Below are 20,068 nucleotides of genomic sequence, written 5' to 3'. Positions count from 1 at the left end.
ATAAGTTGGGTGAATTTTGGCCCATTCCTCCTGACAGAGCTGGTGTAACTGAGTCAGGTTTGTGGGTCTCTTTTTCAGTTCTGCTCACACATTTTCTATAGGATTGAGGTCAGGGCTTTGTAATGGTCACTCCAGTACCTTGACTTTGTTGTCCTTAAGCCATTTTGCCACAACTTTGGAAGTATACTTGGGGTCATTGTCCATTTGGAAGACCCATCTGCAACCAAACATTAACTTCCTGACAGATGTCTTGAGATGTTGCTTCAATATATCCACATAATTTTCCTACCTCATGATGCCATCTATTTTGTGAAGTGCACCAGTCCCTCCTGCAGAAAAGCACCCCCACACCATGATGCTGCCACCCCCGTGCTTCACGGTTGGGATGGTGTTCTTCGGCTTGAAAGCATCCCCCTTTTTCCTCCAAACATAACGATGGTCATTATGGCCAAACAGTCCTATTTTTGTTTCATCAGACAAAAGGACATTTCTCCAAAAAGTACGATCTTTGTCCCAATGTGCAGTTGCAAACCGTAGTCTGGCTTTTTTAAGGTGGTTTTGGAGCAGTGGCTTCTTCCTTGCTGAGCGGCCTTTCAGGTTATGTCGATATAGGACTTGTTTTACTGTGGATAAAGATACTTTTGTACATGTTTCCTTCAGCATCTTCACAAGGTCCTTTGCTGTTGTTCTGGGATTGATTTGCACTTTTCGCACCAACGTACATTCATCACTAGGAGACAGAACGCGTCTCCTTCCTGAGCGCTATGATGGCTGCGTGGTATATGGTGTTTATACTTGGGTACTATTGTTTGTACAGATGAACGTGGTACCTTCAAGTGTTTGGAAATTGCTCCCAAGGATGAACTAGACTTGTGGAGGTCTACAATTTTTTCTGAGGTCTTAGCTGGGGGGGGGGTCACACCTAGCTCGGCTATTAGACAATTCTTTAGTAAAAGTTGAATAGTCTATTGTTCAGCTAATGGCCCATCCTGCTACGCTTGTGAATAACTAATAATAATACTTTTCCCCTTTCCACACGTTAAAGATTTCAATTGATAAAATGTTTTTAGCCACAATTGGCCCCAACCCCAATTAATAGATTTGGGCACAGTTGATAGCGTGCTGGACATCAGGCTAGAATGTTGAGGGTTCCAAACCTGCTCCTTGCTTGTTTCATTACATTATTATGCCGGTCTCAGAGCAAATAACATGGATTGTTCCTCGCTCTCTTCCACTCGTCATTCAGCACGCTTTTGGGCCTGGTGGCAGGATGTACTGTTTTTTATTCTGTATATATGAATTACAAATCAGCCTTTACTTAAATCATTGCATAGTTATTTGCATCGTTACAATGAGTAATAATTGATGTAATACATACATGCAGAAACAGCATCATTCAAATAATGGAGTTTGATACACCTGGTATTGGATATGACTGAATAAAACCTTGCTAAATAGCAAATTTCATAAATTAACTTTATGACAAAAAAATTGGGACAATCGTTTGTCTCTACAATAACTAAGATATTCCTCTCAATTGTAATTTTTTTGCTTGACTCGTTATGACATTATAACTACTTAGATTTGCTTCCACCGTAATGTTTTTGTCAGACATCTTTGCTGAAGGAAGTCACCAGGGACAGGTGGCTTGCGTCAAATTCGTCATTAGAACCACTCGATATGATTGGTCACATAAAAACCTCTGGACCCAAATGCATAATGAAAAATGAGTGCTCTAACTCCCCCTTGTGGTGGTCTGGAGCAATGAAGCCGTGACACTGGGTACTTCTAAAAGTTGCGAGCTTACACCGCTGGACTTAAAGGAGGAACCACTGTATCTGAACACACACACAAATACCATTTGGTCACTTGTAACTTGCTGTTTGGACAGTCATTAGTCCAAAACGGATTCAAAAAACAAAACTGATTTGAGCATTAAGTCCTGCCCTGTGAACAAGGCTTTACTAGAGCACAGGTGTCAAACTCATTCCATGGATGACCGGATGTCTGCGGCTTTTCATTCTTCCCTTGTACTTGATTTGTCCATTAAATTAAGGTCACTGATTAGTTAAGAACTCTACTCACCTGATTGGTTTTCAAGATTTCGACGCACCAGAACAACAGGATAAAGTGTCTCATGCGTCCATTGTAGCAGATAAAAAAACGACTGTTTTCCCAATGCCCCAATTTAGCTCAAATGTGAGAAATATGGAAAATATTGAATCCTATCTCGACAGGGACTTAGTATTCAAAGCCCATAGGAGACACAGAGGAATGGGGGCGGTTGAATAGAGCTACTCTACAGGCATGTCATGGGAGTTGGGTCATGGGGAAGTCCCGGGGTGGGTTATTTACTCTCTGTCTTGAGTTGCCAGAGAGCTAGGTATAAAAATCTAATCAAATTGTATATCTCACATATGCCGAATACAACAGGTGTAGACCTTACAGTGAAACGCTTACTTACAAGCCCTTAACCAACAATGCAGTTTTAAGAAAATAAGTGTGGTACCGGTACAGAGTCAATGTGTGGGGGCACCAGTTAGTCGAGTTAATTGAGGTAATATGTACATGTAGGTAGACGTAAAGTGACTATGAGTGGATAATAAACAGAGAGTAGCAGCAGCGGGGGTGGGGACAATGCAAAAAGTCTGTGTAGCCATTTAATTAGATGTTCAGGAGTCTTACGGCTTGAGGGTAGAAGCTGGAGCCTTTTGGACCTAGACTCTGGTACCACTTGCCGTGCGGTAGCAGAGAGCACAATCTATGACTAGGGTGACTGGAGTCTTTGGCAATTTTTTGGGGCCTTCTTCTGACACCGCCTGGTATAGAGTTCTTGGACGGCAGGAAGCTTGGCCCCGGTGATGTAGTGGGCTGCACACACTACCATCTGTAGTGCCTTGCGGTCGGAGACCGAGCAATTGCCATACCAGGCGGTGATGCAACCAGTCAGGATGCTCTCGATGGTGCACCTGTATAACTTTTTGAGGATCTGAGGACCCATGCAAAATCTTTTCAGTCTCCTGAGGGGGAATAGGCGTTGTTGTGCCCTCTTCAAGACCGTCTTGGTGTGTTTGGACCATGATAGTTTGTTGGTGATGTGGACACCAAGGAAATTGGTGCTGCTCCACTACAGCCCCGTTGTTGAGAATGGTGCCGTGCTCAGTCCTTTCTTTTTCCGTAGTCCACAATAATTTCCTTTGTCTTGATCACGTTGAGGGAGACGTTGTTATTCTGGCACAACACTGCCAGGTCTCTGACCTCCTCCCTATAGGCTGTCTGATCGTTGTCGGTGATCAAGCCTACCACTGTTGTGTCGTCGGAAAACTTAACGATGGTGTGGGAGTCGTGCTTGGCCGTGCAGTCATGGGTGAAAAGTGAGTACAGGAGGGGACTGAGCACGCAGGAGGGGCCCCCGTGTTGAGGATCAGCGAGGCAGATGTGTTGTTACCTACCCTTACCACCTGGGGTCGGCCCGTCAGGAAGTCCAGAGCTGTGTTCGAATACCCATTCTAACATACTGTATACTATATACTGTTAGTTAATTTTAGTATACTGTAAACAAACGGTATCGTTTCAGTTGAGCGTACTAGCTCTTCGCCTGTCTACCGGAAGTTGATGCTGTTGCAATGAAACCTCTTGCTATGTAGTTAGCATAACAAATTCCTAGTTACACATTTTACAACTTTGGGTGTGTTCTTAAATTCAATCTGTAGTGCCAGAGCGTTGTCAGATTGTCCATTTGTAAATGTTGAGCGTTTCGCTCTCGGAGCACACACTGGACGCTAAGGCAGAGGAGAAGGGTTTATTTGAGCCTTCTGGACATTCAACGGCAGTAAAGCACTCAAGCTAACGTTGGCTAGCTTGCTAGCTACTTCCAGACACAAATGAGACCACTCTGACCATTTTACTTGCCCTAGCAGAGCTGGTTAGGCAGTTTTCATGTTATCCAGAGCATTGGCGACTGTAACTGTACTGCTAGCAATACAATTTAATTACACTTTTTTGCTGATGTTTACTGACACCGGTCATATTCAACGGGTGTTGAGCGCTCGTAAATTCATTATTCTGCACTCTGGTACACTAAGACGAGAGTGCTCTGAAATCAGAGTAGATAGCCAGAGCGAATTTACAAAAGCCACCGAATGTCTATTGAGATTGCACAACGACTATACCATTTAGCTAAGCTAAGAATGGCGGGAATAATCAAGTCAATAAACGTTGGGTAGTTCGTATGATAGCATATAGTTAATTTACTGGCAAGGTTGATGTATAAGTAGCCAACTAACACGTTAGGTAGCTAGCTAACATACCGGAACATACTGCTGTAATGATATGCTATGTGGTTCATAAGGACAGAGTAGCTAACAAATTGATAGCCAACATAACGTGTAAGGTAACTTATTTGAAAAGTCTTTACGTTATTACATTGCTCAATATTTTCTTAACATTTGTCATAATTAGTTAAATCAATTAATTTGTATCCGATCTCGTTGTACTCCGGCTGCAAATTTTCCGCCATTTCTTCAAATCTGAAAACAATGTGAAGCCACGCCCATTTCCTTAAGAATTACATTATGGGCCCTAAAGTACGGATATAGTGTCCTCTCTAATTTAGTACGACTATGCTGAGCTGTAGTAAATGAATAGCAATCTCACATAGGTGTTCCTTTTGTCCAGATGGGCAAGGACAGTGTGTAGTGCAATAGAGATTGCATCATCAGCTCGTCTGGTAGGCTCGTGTCACTGGGCAGCTCATGGCTGTGCTTCCCTTTGTAGTCCGTAATAGTTTACAAGCCCTGCCACAACCAACGAGCATCGGAGCTGGTGTAGTACGATTCAATATTAGTCCTGTATTGACGCTTTGACTGTTTGATGGTTCGTCAGAGGGCATAGCATGATTTCTTATAAGCGTCCGGGTTAGAGTCCCGCTCCATGAAAGCGGCATCCTCTATCCTTTAGCTCAGTGCGGATGCTGCCTTTAATCCATGGCTTCTGGTTGGGGTATGTACATACAGTCACTGTGGGGACGACGTCATCGATGCACTTATTGATGAAGCCAGTGACTAATATGGTGTACTCCTCAATGCCATCGGAAGAATCCCGGAACATTCCAGTCTGTGCTAGCAAAACAGTCCTGTAGCTTAGCATCTGCGTCATCTGAACACTTCCTTATTGAGCGAGTCCCTGGTACTTCCTGCTTTAGTTTTTGCTTGTAAGCAGGAATCAGAATGGAGGGTAAGCTTTGTACGCGTCTCTGTGTGGAGTATTTTTTTTCTTCCTCTGGCACATTTAATATGCTGGTAGAAATGAGGTAAAATGGGTTTAAGTTTCCCTGCATTAAAGGCCAGGCCACTAGGAGTGCCACCTCTGGATGAGCATTTTCTTGTTTTACAGCTCATTGAGTGCGGTCTTCGTGCCAGCATCGGCTTGTGGTGGTAAATAGACAGCTACAAAAAATATACATGAAAACTCTCTTGGTAAATCGTGTGGTCTACAGCTTATCATAAGATACTCAACCTCAGGCAAGAAAAACCTTGAGAAATCCTGAAAATTAGATTTTGTGCACCAGCTGTTATTTAAAATGAGACACAGACCGCCACCCCTTGTCTTACCCGGAAGCAGCTGTTCTATCTTGCCGATGGACCGAAAACCCAGCCAGTTGTATGTTATCCATGTCGACGTTCCGCCACGACTCGGTGAAGCATAAGATATTACAGTTTTTAATGTCCTGTAGGTAGGATAGTCTTGATCAGAGCTCATCCATGATGTTATCCAATGATTGCATGTTGGCTAATAGGACTGATGGTAGAGGGGGATTACTCACTCAACCTACATCCCCGATATCTCCGTCTCTTCTTCATGCGAACGGCGGGTTCTGAAGTAAATCCTTCGCGTCCGACTCGTTAAATAAAAAATCTGTGTTCAGTACGAGGTGTGTAATTGCTGTCCTGATATCCAGAAGCTCTTTTCAGTCATAAGAGACAGTGGCAGAAACATTATGTACAAAATAAGTTACAAATAACGTGAAAAAAACACGCACAATTGGTTAGGAGCGCGTAAAACGGCAGCCATCTCCTCCGGCGCCATCATAGTCATCCCAATCAAACTATAAGACACGTCTATTGGACACACGCACACACATTGCACCGAATACATCTGTTTATCCTACAGCTACTGTAAGCAGTAATCATGAGCCTATAAACCAGAGTTACACGGTTAGCACTGAGGCAGTGTGCAATAGTAGGAAGACCACTTTATGCAGCTCACCCTGCACTATCAGCTCCAATGTAAATAACATGAGTAAGTCTACCTCCGATAAGCTTCCCAGTAAAACATTAAAAACAATCAAGCAAACCAGAAAAGTGCCCAAAAAAAGCCCATATTACAATTCTATGTAGCCTAAGAAACAAGGTCCATGAAGTCAATAACTTGCTTGTATCAGATTACATTCATATTCTGACTATCTCTGAAACTCACATAGATAATACCTTTGATGATACAGTGGTAGCAATACATGGTTAATACATCTAACAAAAAGACTGAAATGCCAACGGAGGCGGTGTTGCGGTCTATATTCAGAACCACATTCCTGTAAAGCTTAGAGACGATTAAATGTTAAACACTGTTGAAGTAATATGGCTACAGTTTCATCTGCCTCACCTAAAGCCCATTATTGTGGGAAGCTGCTATAGACCACCAAGTGCAAACAGTCAGTATCTGGATAATGTGTGTGAAATGCTTGATAATGTATGTGATATCAACATAGAAGTATATTTTCTGGGTGATTTAAATATTGACTGGCTATCATCAAGCTGCCCAATTAGGAAAAAATGTCAAACTCTAACCAGTGTCTGCAACCTGGATTAGGTTGTCAGTCAACCTACCAGGGTAGTTAAAAACAGCACAGGAATGAAACCATCAACATGTATTTATCACATCTTAACAAATGCTGCAGAAATTTGCTTTAAAGCAGTATCCAAATCCATAGGATGTAGTGATTACAATATAATAGCCATATCTAGGAAAACCAAAGTTCCAAAGGCTGGGCCTAATATAGTGTATAAGAGGTCATACAAGAAGTTTTGTAGTGATTCATATGTTGATGATGTAAAGAATATTTGCTGGTCTGTGGTGTGTAATGAGGAGCAACCAGACGCTGCACTTGACGCATTTATGAAACTACTTATTCCAGTTACTAATAAGCATGCACCCATTAAGAAAATTACTGTAAAAACTGTTAAATCCCCTTGGATTGATATGGCAAAAGGTATGGCAATTAAGTCTGATTAATGGGAGGCCCAACTGATTGGCAAACGTACTGCAAACTAAGAGATCATGAACTAAACTAAATAAAAATAAACTACACTATGAAACAAAGATAAATGATATAAAGAATGATAGTACAAATCTTTGGGGCACCTTAAATGACATTTTGGGGAAAAAAGCCAACTTGGCTCCTTCATTCATTGAATCAGATGAAGTCAGTGTGGAAGAGGTGAATAAATTATTGTTGTCTATCAACAATGTCAAGCCACCAGGGTCTGACAATCTGGATGGAAAATTACTGAGGATAATAGCAAATAATATTGCCACTCCTATTTGCCACATCTTCAATTTAAACCTACTAGAGAGCGTGTGCCCTCAGGCCCGGAGGGAAGCTAAAGTCATTCCACTACCCAAGAATAGTAAAGCCCCCCTTAGGACTTAGGAAAATTGCAATTGGCTCAGAACAGGGCAGCATGGCTGGCCCTTGGATGTACACAGAGAGCTCATATTAATAATATGCATTAGAGATTGACTTCATCACTTCTTTTATTTTCGAGAGTTATTGACATGTTGAATGCACTGAGCTGTCTGTCTAAACGACTGGCACACAGCTCAGACACCCATGCATACCCCACAAGACATGCCACAAGAGGTATCTTCACTGACGCAAGAAGTAAAATTTGATTTAAAAAACATACAAAAACACCTTATGGAACGGCGGGGACTGTGAAGCAACACAAACAATGGCACAGACACATGCATGCACACACACACACACACACACACACACACACACACACACACACACACACACACACACACACACACACACACACACAGTTTTAGTACTGTAGATATATGGTAGTGGTGGAGTAGGGGCCTGAGGGCACACAGTGTGTTGTGAAATCTGTGAATGTATTGTAATGTTTTTAAAATTGTATAAACTGCCTTAATTTTGCTGGACCCCAGGAAGAGTAGCTGCTGCTTTGGCAGCTAATGGGGATCCATAATAAATACAAATACAAATACAACCAACCAAAACATAAAGGTACAATATGGAGATAGCTCACATACTGCTGTAGTTTACATAGCACTGCATTTCTTTGAACAATTTCCCAAATACATTTTTTTTGTCATAGAACATTTATATGCTTTTACAAAACACATTTATATTTATGAAATCCAAAAATGTTTCCTCGTTCCTTTTGTTCTTTTAAAACTTTGACACTGGAGTTGCCTATTCTATGACAATCATACAATTTAAATGTGGCCTGTATAGCCACTTGTACTAGCTGTGCTGACACCAAATTTAATTTACTCTGGCACATTTCGATATTGTACCCGATATAGTAACGGACGTCAAGCGAGAGAGAAAGAGACAAATGAGATATTTAGGTGTAACTCACTGCATCCATCCTCGTCACTATGATCTCCACAGTCGTTGTCCCCGTCACACTGCCACTGGGCCGGGATACATGTACACTCCCCAAAAGCGCTCACTGCACACGTGAAGTGGCTGCGCCCGCATGAACACTCCGCACTGCCCAACACACCTGGAAAGAGACAGAGAGAAGAGGAAACCAGGTTAGGAAAATGCTAAAACAATACACTTAGAGAACATGCTTGTATAGCAGAGGTGGTTTGCTGAACTATCCTCTTGTGATGAGTAACCTTGCCTGAGGTCTGGTTTCCCACGTACAGATTAAGCCTAATCCTAGGTTAAAAAATATGCTCAAAGGAGAATCTCCATTGAAATAACTTTTTTGTCTGGGAATAGGCTTAATCTTTGTCCGAGAAACCAACCCTAAGAAATGTTAGCTAGCTGCTTTTTTTCTGGCCCGCAAATTGATTTTAACAAACAAATTGGTCCCAAAAGAATTTGAATTTCTAAATCCCGATGTGGCCCTCGAGCCAAAAGTATGCCCAGCGCTGCTTTAGCCATAAAAAAAATCAGTTACCTACTGCACCTATGAGCACAGACCATATCAAGAACAATATATCGTGTCTCATCTCTACCCATACAGGGGGAAAAATATTAATTTGAGGCATTTCGCTCTAGGCCATAGCAAAGCTGTGAGATATGTGACCTGATTCAGGAAACTAGGCGTATGTCGCAAATCACGACTTCACAGGAGAGCCGTTTGAACCTGAATTTTGTTTTAATCAAAATGCGTTTTTTGGCAGAAATGCCTTCTCGAACATGTGAACTTTCATGTGCCTTAATAACAAACGTTTATGCCAACTGTAAATACGAATACAGTTGTTCAATTACGAGCCTAGTTGGTTTAGCCAAAGAAAAAGTCAGGAACCTTCCCGCTAGCCATGATTGGCTGAGATAATGAGTCATGCCGAGAGATGAGTTTCAGATTGGTCTGCGGTGTAGCATCTTGTGTCTATAAAATGAGCTGCTCGTTATGCGTGGATAATCCTTTCTACTGCAGTTTTATCGAAAGACATAACGTTAGCCATAGAGGACTGCAAATTTGTTGCTACTACTCTCAATAACATTGCTGCCCTGAATTTATCAGGCGCTATCGTCAAAGGTCAGTGTATCGTGCCATCCTGACTCTCTCTCACGGAAGAAGTTGACCGAGTTTTGAAATCAGTGGAACACAACAACAGGACAAATAAGCTGTGCAAACTAAACGCAAACGACACAGGATGTCTTTTTTAATAAAAAACGGTTGCATTCTGCCGTGAAGCTTTCATCCATGTTTACGGGTAAGAATCTAGCTACAGTTTCAGATATGATACATTTCTAATTTTGTCAGAAAGTTGTTTTCATTGCAAATTAAAGCTTGCTGTTAGATAGCCAGCTGGAGTTCGATGGCTGGCTTGGCTTAACATTGGCTTAACATTGAACCTATTTGGTTAACTTTAGCTAGCTATGACAACCGGTTTGTATTGCTAGTATTGTTACTCTATGGATAAAAATAAATAAATGTTTTACCTTTATTTAACTAGGCAAGTCAGTTAAGAACAAATTCTTATTTTCAATGACGGCCTAGGAACAGCGGGTTAACTGCCTTGTTCAGGGGCAGAACGGCAGATTTTCACCTTGTCAGCTCAGGGATTCGATCTTGCAACCTTTCGGTTACTAGTCCAACGCTCTAACCACTAGGCTACCTGCCGCCCCGGCAGGGATTATTGTTCACTTTTAGATTGGGGTTATAGTAAATGTTTTAGCTAGCTAGCAAACGTTAACGTGACATGTCTAAACAAAAGACCCCAAGTTAAAGCTTGCTGTTAGCTAGCTAACGTTAGCGGAGTTTAGATGGCTGGCTTGCTGGCTAACATTAACTTACGTGTGTAACGTTAGTGATGGTATCTCAGAAAGCCATTTCACATTGCTAGTTATAGCCTAATATTAGCCAGATTACTAGCTAACATTTAACTTATTTGGTTAACTTTAGCTAGCTATGACAATCAGTTTGTATTGCTAGATAAAACTTGCTGTTAGCTAGCCAGCTGAAGTTCGATGGCTGTTTTGCTAGCTAACATTGAACCTATTTGGTTAACTTTAGCTAACTATAACAATCAGTTTGTATTACTAGTAATTTTACTCTATGGATTGGGATTATAGTTCATTTTTTAGCTTGCTAACGTTAACGTGACATGTCTAAACAAAATACCTCAAGTTAAAGCTTGCTTTTAGCTTGCTAACGTTAGCTGGGTTTTGATGGCTGACTTGCTAGCTAACATTAACTTCTGTGTATGACATGTATGTAACGTTAATGAGGTTTTCTCAGAATGCCATTGGGCATTGCTAGTTATAGCCTAATGTTAGCTAGCTAACTAGCTAACATTGAACCTATTTGGTTAACTTTAGCTAGCTATGACAATCTGTATTGCTAGTTCAAGCTTGTTGTTAGCTAGCTAGCTGTGCTAAAATATTTGTCGCCAAGGAGCGTTCAGACTGTCGGGACCAGGTTTCAGCTGCTGCGCAACGCTGACATCCTTCCTCCCATAAATGGTCTGCATGTACAAACACCACCTGAACTGGACACAGCTAGACAAACGTATCTTTTTGAGAAGATCAGGGAGTTTTGCGACGAAGAGAAAAATGGCTAGCTAGTGAAATGTGAAATGGCTAGCTAGTTAGTGGAAGGTCAGTGTGTCTACTGCGTCACTTCCTGTTGAATCTGCAGACGTGTTGCTGTGCGTTTTGTTGCTGTGCGTTTTGCTGCCAACTTTACTTTGCTAGCTGACAACTTTACGTTTTTTTGTTTTGTTTTTGTTTTTAATTACCGTTTATATTTTTAGTTTTTTCCATCGCAACTTTTTTCCCTCATTCAACTTTTTCACTCCGGACGCTTTATCTGGACATGGTTCGTCAACACCTTCAACAGCCGAAGCTAAGTAGTAACATTAACATGATGTCTTCTAATTGCAGTCGCTGTACTCATAATATACAGGAGAACGATCGCCTTACGGCGAGAATAGCTGTGCTACAAGCCCAGCTTCAGACGCAATCGTTAGGCAAGGGTAATTTCAGTGTAGGAAAGGAAGAAACAGCGTCTGTGCCACCAGTAAGTACAGATAGTAACGTTAGTATAAATCCCCCCGCACAGTCCCCGCAGCCGGACAACTTTCTCATGGCTTCTGGAGGGAAATGCTGTAGGAATGCTCAACCGGTGTCGCTCATTCAGCCGACAGAAACTTTCAACCGGTTCTCCCCATTATGTAGCGAGTCGGAGTCTGAGTCTGAGTCTTCTCTTGTCTCTACTCCTCCCGTTACGGGGTCTGAGACGCCGAAGGCTCCCACCATTAGCTCTGACAAATTGAAAACCCTAGTCATTGGCGACTCCATTACCCGCAGTATTAGACTTAAAGCGAATCACCCAGCGATCATACACTGTTTACCAGGGGGCAGGGCTACCGACGTTAAGGCTAATCTAAAGATGGTGCTGGCTAAAGCTAAATCTGGCGAGTGTAGAGAGTATAGAGATATTGTTATCCACGTCGGCACCAACGATGTTAGGATGAAACAGTCAGAGGTCACCAAGTGCAACATAGCTTCAGCGTGTAAATCAGCTAGAAAGATGTGTCGGCATCGAGTAATTGTCTCTGGCCCCCTCCCAGTTAGGGGGAGTGACGAGCTCTACAGCAGAGTCTCAGCACTCAATCGCTGGTTGAAAACTGTTTTCTGCCCCTCCCAAAAGATAGAATTTGTAGATAATTGGCCCTCTTTCTGGGACTCACCCACAAACAGGACCAAGCCTGACCTGCTGAGGAGTGACGGACTCCATCCTAGCTGGAGGGGTGCTCTCATCTTATCTACCAACATAGATAGGGCTCTAACTCCTCTAGCCCCACAATGAAATAGGGTGCAGGCCAGGCAGCAGGCTGTTAGCCAACCTGCCAGCTTAGTGGAGTCTGCCAATAGCACAGTCAGTGTAGTCAGCTCAGCCATACCCATTGAGACTGTGTCTGTGCCTCGACCTAGGTTGGGCAAAACTAAACATGGCGGTGTTCGCCTTAGCAATCTTATTAGGATAAAGACCTCCTCCATTCCTGCCATTATTGAAAGAGATCGTGATACCTCACATCTCAAAATAGGGTTACTTAATGTTAGATCCCTCACTTCAAAGGCAGTCATAGTCAATGAACTAATCACTGATCATAATCTTGATGTGATTGGCCTGACTGAAACATGGCTTAAGCCTGATGAATTTACTGTGTTAAATGAGGCCTCACCTCCTGGTTACACTAGTGACCATATCCCCCGTGCATCCCGCAAAGGCGGAGGTGTTGCTAACATTTACGATAGCAAATTTCAATTTACAAAAAAAAAAATGGCGTTTTCGTCTTTTGAGCTTCTAGTCATGAAATCTATGCAGCCTACTCAATCACTTTTTATAGCTACTGTTTACAGGCCTCCTGGGCCATATACAGCGTTCCTCTCTGAGTTTCCTGAATTCCTATCAGACCTTGTAGTCATAGCAGATCATATTCTAATTTTTGGTGATTTTAATATTCACATGGAGAAGTCCACAGACCCACTCCAAAAGTCTTTCGGAGCCATTATCGACTCAGTGGGTTTTGTCCAACATGTCTCTGGACCTACTCACTGCCACAGTCATACTCTGGACCTAGTTTTGTCCCATGGAATAAATGTTGTAGATCTTAATGTTTTTCCACATAATCCTGGACTATCGGACCACCATTTTATTACGTTTGCAATTGCAACAAATAATCTGCTCAGACCCCAACCAAGGAGCATCAAAAGTCGTGCTATAAATTCTCAGACAACACAAAAATTCCTTGATGCCCTTCCAGACTCCTTCTGCCTACCCAAGGACGTCAGAGGACAAAAATCAGTTAACCACCTAACTGAGGAACTCAATTTAACCTTGCGCAATACCCTAGATGCAGTTGCACCCCTAAAAACGAAAAACATTTGTCATAAGAAACTAGCTCCCTGGTATACAGAAAATACCCGAGCTTTGAAGCAAGCTTCCAGGAAATTGGAACGGAAATGGCGCCACACCAAACTGGAAGTCTTCCGACTAGCTTGGAAAGACAGTACCGTGCAGTACCGAAGAGCCCTCACTGCTGCTCGATCATCCTACTTTTCCAACTTAATCGAGGAAAATAAGAACAATCCAAAATTTCTTTTTGATACTGTTGCGAAACTAACTAAAAAGCAGCATTCCCCAAGAGAGGATGGCTTTCACTTCAGCAGTAATAAATTCATGAACTTCTTTGAGGAAAAGATCATGACCATTAGAAAGCAAATTACGGACTCCTCTTTGAATCTGCGTATTCCTCCAGGGCTTAGCTGTCCTGGATCTGCACAGCTCTGCGAGGGCCTGGGATCGGGAGAGACACTTAAGTGTTTTAGTACTATATCTCTTGACACAATGATGAAAATAATCATGGCCTCTAAACCTTCAAGCTGCATACTGGATCCTATTCCTACTAAACTGCTGAAGGAGCTGCTTCCTGTGCTTGGCCCTCCTATGTTGAACATAATAAACAGCTCTCTATCCACCGGATGTGTACCAAACTCACTAAAAGTGGCAGTGATAAAGCCTCTCTTGAAAAAGCCAAACCTTGACCCGGAAAATATAAAAAACTATCGGCCTATATCGAATCTTCCATTCCTCTCAAAGATTTTAGAAAAAGCTGTTGCACAGCAACTCACTGCCTTTCTGAAGACAAATAATGTATACGAAATGCTTCAGTCTGGTTTTAGACCCCATCATAGCACTGAGACTGCACTTGTGAAGGTGGTAAATGACCTTTTAATGGCGTCAGACCGAGGCTCTGCATCTGTCCTCGTGCTACTAGACCTTAGTGCTGCCTTTGACACCATCGATCACCACATTCTTTTGGAGAGACTGGAAACCCAAATTGGTCTACACGGACAAGTTCTGGCCTGGTTTAGATCTTACCTGTCGGAAAGATATCAGTTTGTCTCTGTGAATGGTCTGTCCTCTGACAAATCAACTGTACATTTCGGTGTTCCTCAAGGTTCCGTTTTAGGACCACTATTGTTTTCACTATATATTTTACCTCTTGGGGATGTTATTCGAAAACATAATGTTAACTTTCACTGCTATGCGGATGACACACAGCTGTACATTTCAATGAAACATGGTGAAGCCCCAAAATTGCCCTCGCTAGAAGCCTGTGTTTCAGACATAAGGAAGTGGATGGCTGAAAACGTTCTACTTTTAAACTCGGACAAAACAGAGATGCTTGTTCTAGGTCCCAAGAAACAAAGAGATCTTCTGTTAAATCTGACAATTCATCTTGATGGTTGTAAAGTCGTCTCAAATAAAACTGTGAAGGACCTCGGCGTTACTCTTGACCCTGATCTCTCTTTTGACGAACATATCAAGACTGTTTCAAGGACAGCTTTTTTCCATCTACGTAACATTGCAAAAATCAGAAATTTTCTGTCCAAAAAAGATGCAGAAAAATTAATCCATGCATTTGTTACTTCTAGGTTAGACTACTGCAATGCTCTACTTTCCGGCTACCCGGATAAAGCACTAAATAAACTTCAGTTAGTGCTAAATACGGCTGCTAGAATCCTGACTAGAACCAAGAAATTTGATCATATTACTCCAGTGCTAGCTTCCCTACACTGGCTTCCTGTTAAGGCAAGGGCTGATTTCAAGGTTTTACTGTTAACCTATAAAGCGTTACATGGGCTTGCTCCTACCTATCTTTCCGAGTTGGTCCTGCCGTACATACCAATACGTACGCTACGGTCACAAGACGCAGGCCTCCTAATTGTCCCTAGAATTTCTAAGCAAACAGCGGGAGGCAGGGCTTTCTCCTATAGATCTCCATTTTTATGGAACAGTCTGCCTACCCATGTGAGAGACGCAGACTCGGTCTCAACCTTTAAGTCTTTACTGAAGACTTATCTCTTCAGTAGGTCATATGATTGAGTGTAGTCTGGCCCAGGAGTGTGAAGGTGAACGGAAAGGCTCTGGAGCAACGAACCGCCCTTGCTGTCTCTGCCAGGCCGGTTCCCCTCTCTCCACTGGGATTCTCTGCCTCTAACCCTGTTACAGGGGCTGAGTCACTGGCTTGCTGGTGCTCTTTCATGCCGTCCCTAGGAGGGGTGCGTCACTTGAGTGGGTTGAGTTACTGACGTGATCTTCCTGTCTGGGTTGGCGCCCCCCCTTGGTTTGTGCTGTGGTGGAGACCTTTGTGGGCTATACTCGGCCTTGTCTCAGGATTGTAAGTTGGTGGTTGAGGATTTCCCTCTAGTGGTGCGGGGGCTGTGCTTTGGCAAAGTGGGTGGGGTTATATCCTTCCTATTTGGCCCTGTCCGGGGGTTTCTTCGGATGGGGCCACAGTGTCTCCTGACCGCTCCTGTCTCAGCCTCCAGTATTTATGCTGCAGTAGTTTGTGTCGGGGGGCTAGGGTCAGTTGGTTACCTGGAGTACTTCTCCTGTCTTATCCAGTGTCCTGTGTGAATTTAAGTATGCTCTCTCTAATTCTCTCGTTCTCTCTTTCTCTCTGAGAACCTGAGCCCTAGGACCATACGTCAGGACTACCGGGCATGATGACACCTTGCTGTCCCCAGTCCGCCTGGCCTTGCTGCTATTCCAGTTTCAACTGTTCTGCCTGCGGTTACGGAACCACTACCTGTCCCAGACCTGCTGTTTTCAACTCTTAATGATCGGCTATGAAAAGCCAACTGAGATTTATTCCTGATTATTATTTGACCATGCTTGTCATTTATGAACATTTTGAAAATCTTGGCTCTCTCTAATTTTCTCCTTCTCTCTTTCTTTCTCTCGGAGGACCTGAGCCCTAGGACCATACGTCGGGACTACCGGCCGTGGTGACTCCTTGCTGTCCCCAGTCCGCCTGGCCTTGCTGCTATTCCAGTTTCAACTGTTCTGCCTGCGGTTATGGAACCCCTACCTGTCCCAGACCTGCTGTTTTCAACTCTTAATGATCGGCTATGAAAAGCCAACTGAGATTTATTCCTGATTATTATTTGACCATGCTTGTCATTTATGGAAATTTTGAAAATCTTGGCTCTCTCTAATTTTCTCCTTCTCTCTTTCTTTCTCTCGGAGGACCTGGGCCCTAGGACCATGCGTCGGGACTGCCGCCCGTGGTGACTCCTTGCTGTCCCCAGTCCGCCTGGCCTTGCTGCTATTCCAGTTTCAGCTGTTCTGCCTGCGGTTATGGAACCGCCACCTGTCCCAGACCTGTTGTTTTTCAACTCTTGATGATCGGCTATGAAAAGCCAACTGAAAATTATTCATGATTATTATTTGACCATGCTTGTCACTTATGAACATTTTTGAACATCTTGGCATAGTTCTGTTATAATCTCCACCCGGCACAGCCAGAAGAGGACTGGCCACCCCTCATAGCCTGGTTCCTCTCTAGGTTTCTTCCTAGGTTTTGGCCTTTCTAGGGAGTTTTTCCTAGCCACCGTGCTTCTACACCTGCATTACTAGCTGTTTGGGGTTTTAGGCTGGGTGTCTGTACAGCACTTCGAGATATTAGCTGATGTACGAAGGGCTATATAAAATAAAATTGATTGATTGATTGATTGAAGAGGCTATGGACATCACATGCTCTGCACCAAAGTCAAGGGCAGGACAGAAACAGGCTCTCCGACTATAGATTCCCTTCTTCATGCGTGGTTCGGATGGACCAGTCATCAGCACTATCTGCAGTGCCTCTATTCAAATAACTCACTCCTACCACACACACCATACGTTGCTGCTGCTCAGCCACTTTACCCCTGATTGTCTGCATATAACTACCTCGTCTACCACTATCGTTATTGATACTGTTGATGTATGTATTTTATTTATATTGACAGTATTTCTGATATTGCTACTATGCAAGTAACTATTTGGCTGTACCGTTTACACCTTCTGTAGAGACCTATCCACTTAGCAAGCCTTAGCAAAATATTGATACATAAAATGAATATTATGTGTGGTCGTAACATGATTTTGTGACATACCACAAATATTGTTTGACCGTATCAAGTATCCACCACATACATATATGGCACATTCATCTGTTTATGTACTGTATATGTGCACCTCACTCAGGTTGCTCAGGTTGCATGGCCTTAACTTACTATGTGATAAGTGTGTGTGGGGGGTATCTGTATATTACTTTACTATTTATATTTTGCCCTGTTTATCAAAAGTGTAGGGAAAACTTGTGAATAATCAACTGACTGGTTTCTTGATGTCTATAGTATTCTCTCTGGTATGCAATCTGGTTTCCACTCAGGTTATAGATGTGTCACTGCAACCTTAAAGGTCCTCAATGACGTCAACGTTGGCCTTGATTCTAAGCAATATTGTGCTGCTATTTTTATTGACTTGGCCAAAGCTTTTGATACGGTGGACCATTCCATTCTTGTGGGCCGGCTAATGAGTATTAGTGTGTCTGCGGGTCTTTGGCCTGGTTTGCTAAATACCTCTCAAAAAGCACAGTGTATAAAGTCAGAAAATCTGCTGTCTCAGCCACTGCCTGTCTCCAAGGGAGTACCCCAAGGCTCAATCCTAGGCCCCACGCTCTTCTCAATTTACAAAAATAACATAGCTCAGGCAGTAGGAAGCTCTCTCATCCATTTATTTGCTGATGATACAGTCTTATACTCAGCTGGCCCCTCCCCGGATTTTGTGCTCTACAAAAACGTTTTCTTAATGTCCAACAAGCTTTCTCTACCCTTAACCTTTTCTGAACACCTCTAAAACAAAGGTCATGTGGTTTGGTAAGAAGAATGCCCCTCCTCCCACAAGGGTTATTAGTATCTTTGAGGGTTAGAGCTTGAGGTAGTCACCTTATAAAAGTACTTGGGAGTATGTCTAGACCGTGCACTGTCCTTCTGTCAGCACATATCAAAGCTGCAGGCTAAAGTTAAATCTATACTTGGTTTCTTTTATCGTAATCACTCTTCTTTCACCCCAGCTGCCAAACTAACACTGCTTCAGATGACCATCCTACCCATGCCAGATCGGCAGGTAAGGGTGCTCTCGAGCGGCTAGATGTTCTTTACCATTCAGCCATCAGATTTGCTATCAATGCTCCTTATAGGACACATCATTGCACTCTATACTTCTCTGTAAACTGGTCATCTCTGTATACCCGTTGCAAGTGATGCTTATTTATAAAATCTTCCTAGGCCTCGCTCCCCCCTATCTGAGATATCTAATGCAGCCCTCATCTTCCACATACAACACCCGTTCTGACAGACACATTTTGTTAAATGTCCCCAAAGCACACACATCCCTGGGTCTCTCCTCTTTTCAGTTTGCTGCAGCTAGCAACTGGAACAAGCTGCAACAAATACTCAAACTGGATAGTTTTATCTCAATCTCTTCATTCAAAGACTCAATCATGGACACTCTTACTGACAGTTGTGGCTGCTTTGCTTGATGTATTGTTGTCTCTAGCTTCTTGCCATTTGTGCTGTTGTCTGTGCCCAATAATGTTTGTACCATGATTAGTGCTGCTACCATGTTGTGTTGCTACCATGGTGTGTTGTCATACGTTGCAGCCTTGCTATGTTGTTGTCTTAGGTCTCTCTTTACGTCGTGTTGTCTCTCTTGTTGTGATGTGTGTTTTGTCTTCTATTCACAGTTGAAGTCGGAAGTTTACATACACTTAGTTTGGAGTCATTAAAACTCGTTTTTCAACCACTCCATACATTTCTTGTTAACAAACTATAGTTTTGGCAAGTTGGTTAGGACATCTACTTTGTGCATGACACAAGTCATTTTTCCAACAATTGTTTACAGATTATTTCACTTATAATTCACTGTATCACAATTCCAGTGGGTCAGAAGTTTACATACACTAAGATGACTATGACTTTAAACAGCTTGGAAAAATGTCAAAAAATTACGTCATAGCTTTAGGAGCTTCTGATAGGCTAATTGACATCATTTGAGTCAATTGGAGGTGTACCTGTGGATGTATTTGAAGACATACCGTCAAACTCAGTGCCTCTTTGCTTGACATCATGGGAAAATCAAAAGAAATCAGAAAGAAAATTGTAGACCTCCACAATTCTGGTTCATCCTTGGGGGCAATTTCCAAATGCCTGAAGGTACCACGTTCATCTGTACAAACAATAGTACGCAAGTATAAACACCATGGGACGACGCAGCCATGATACCGCTCAGGAAGGAGACGCATTCTGTCTCCTAGAGATGAACGTACTTTGGTGCGAAAAGTGCAAATCAATCCCAGAACAACAGCAAAGGACCTTGTGAAGATGCTGGAGGAAACAGGCACAAAAGTATCTATATCCACAGTAAAACGAGTCCTATATCGACATAACCTGAAA

The 20,068-nt window shown here is 42.7% G+C and overlaps 1 protein-coding gene across 4 annotated transcripts in view; it reads right to left on the bottom strand.

The window, feature by feature from the left end:
- The window catches only part of LOC139563319 (low-density lipoprotein receptor-related protein 4-like), a 205,161-nt gene that overhangs the window by 80,642 nt on the left and 104,451 nt on the right, over window positions 1-20,068 (bottom strand). For all 4 annotated transcript variants that reach the window (XM_071381926.1, XM_071381927.1, XM_071381928.1 and 1 more), the window contains one exon: window positions 8,673-8,819. In XM_071381926.1, the coding sequence (XP_071238027.1) occupies window positions 8,673-8,819 (147 nt within the window). The remainder of the gene's footprint in view (window positions 1-8,672; window positions 8,820-20,068) is intronic.

Source organism: Salvelinus alpinus, chromosome 33, assembly GCF_045679555.1.
Source record: "Salvelinus alpinus chromosome 33, SLU_Salpinus.1, whole genome shotgun sequence".
Classification (NCBI taxonomy): Eukaryota; Metazoa; Chordata; class Actinopteri; order Salmoniformes; family Salmonidae; genus Salvelinus; species Salvelinus alpinus.
Note: the sequence above shows the minus strand (reverse complement) of the source record. Positions and strands in the feature narration are given on the sequence as shown.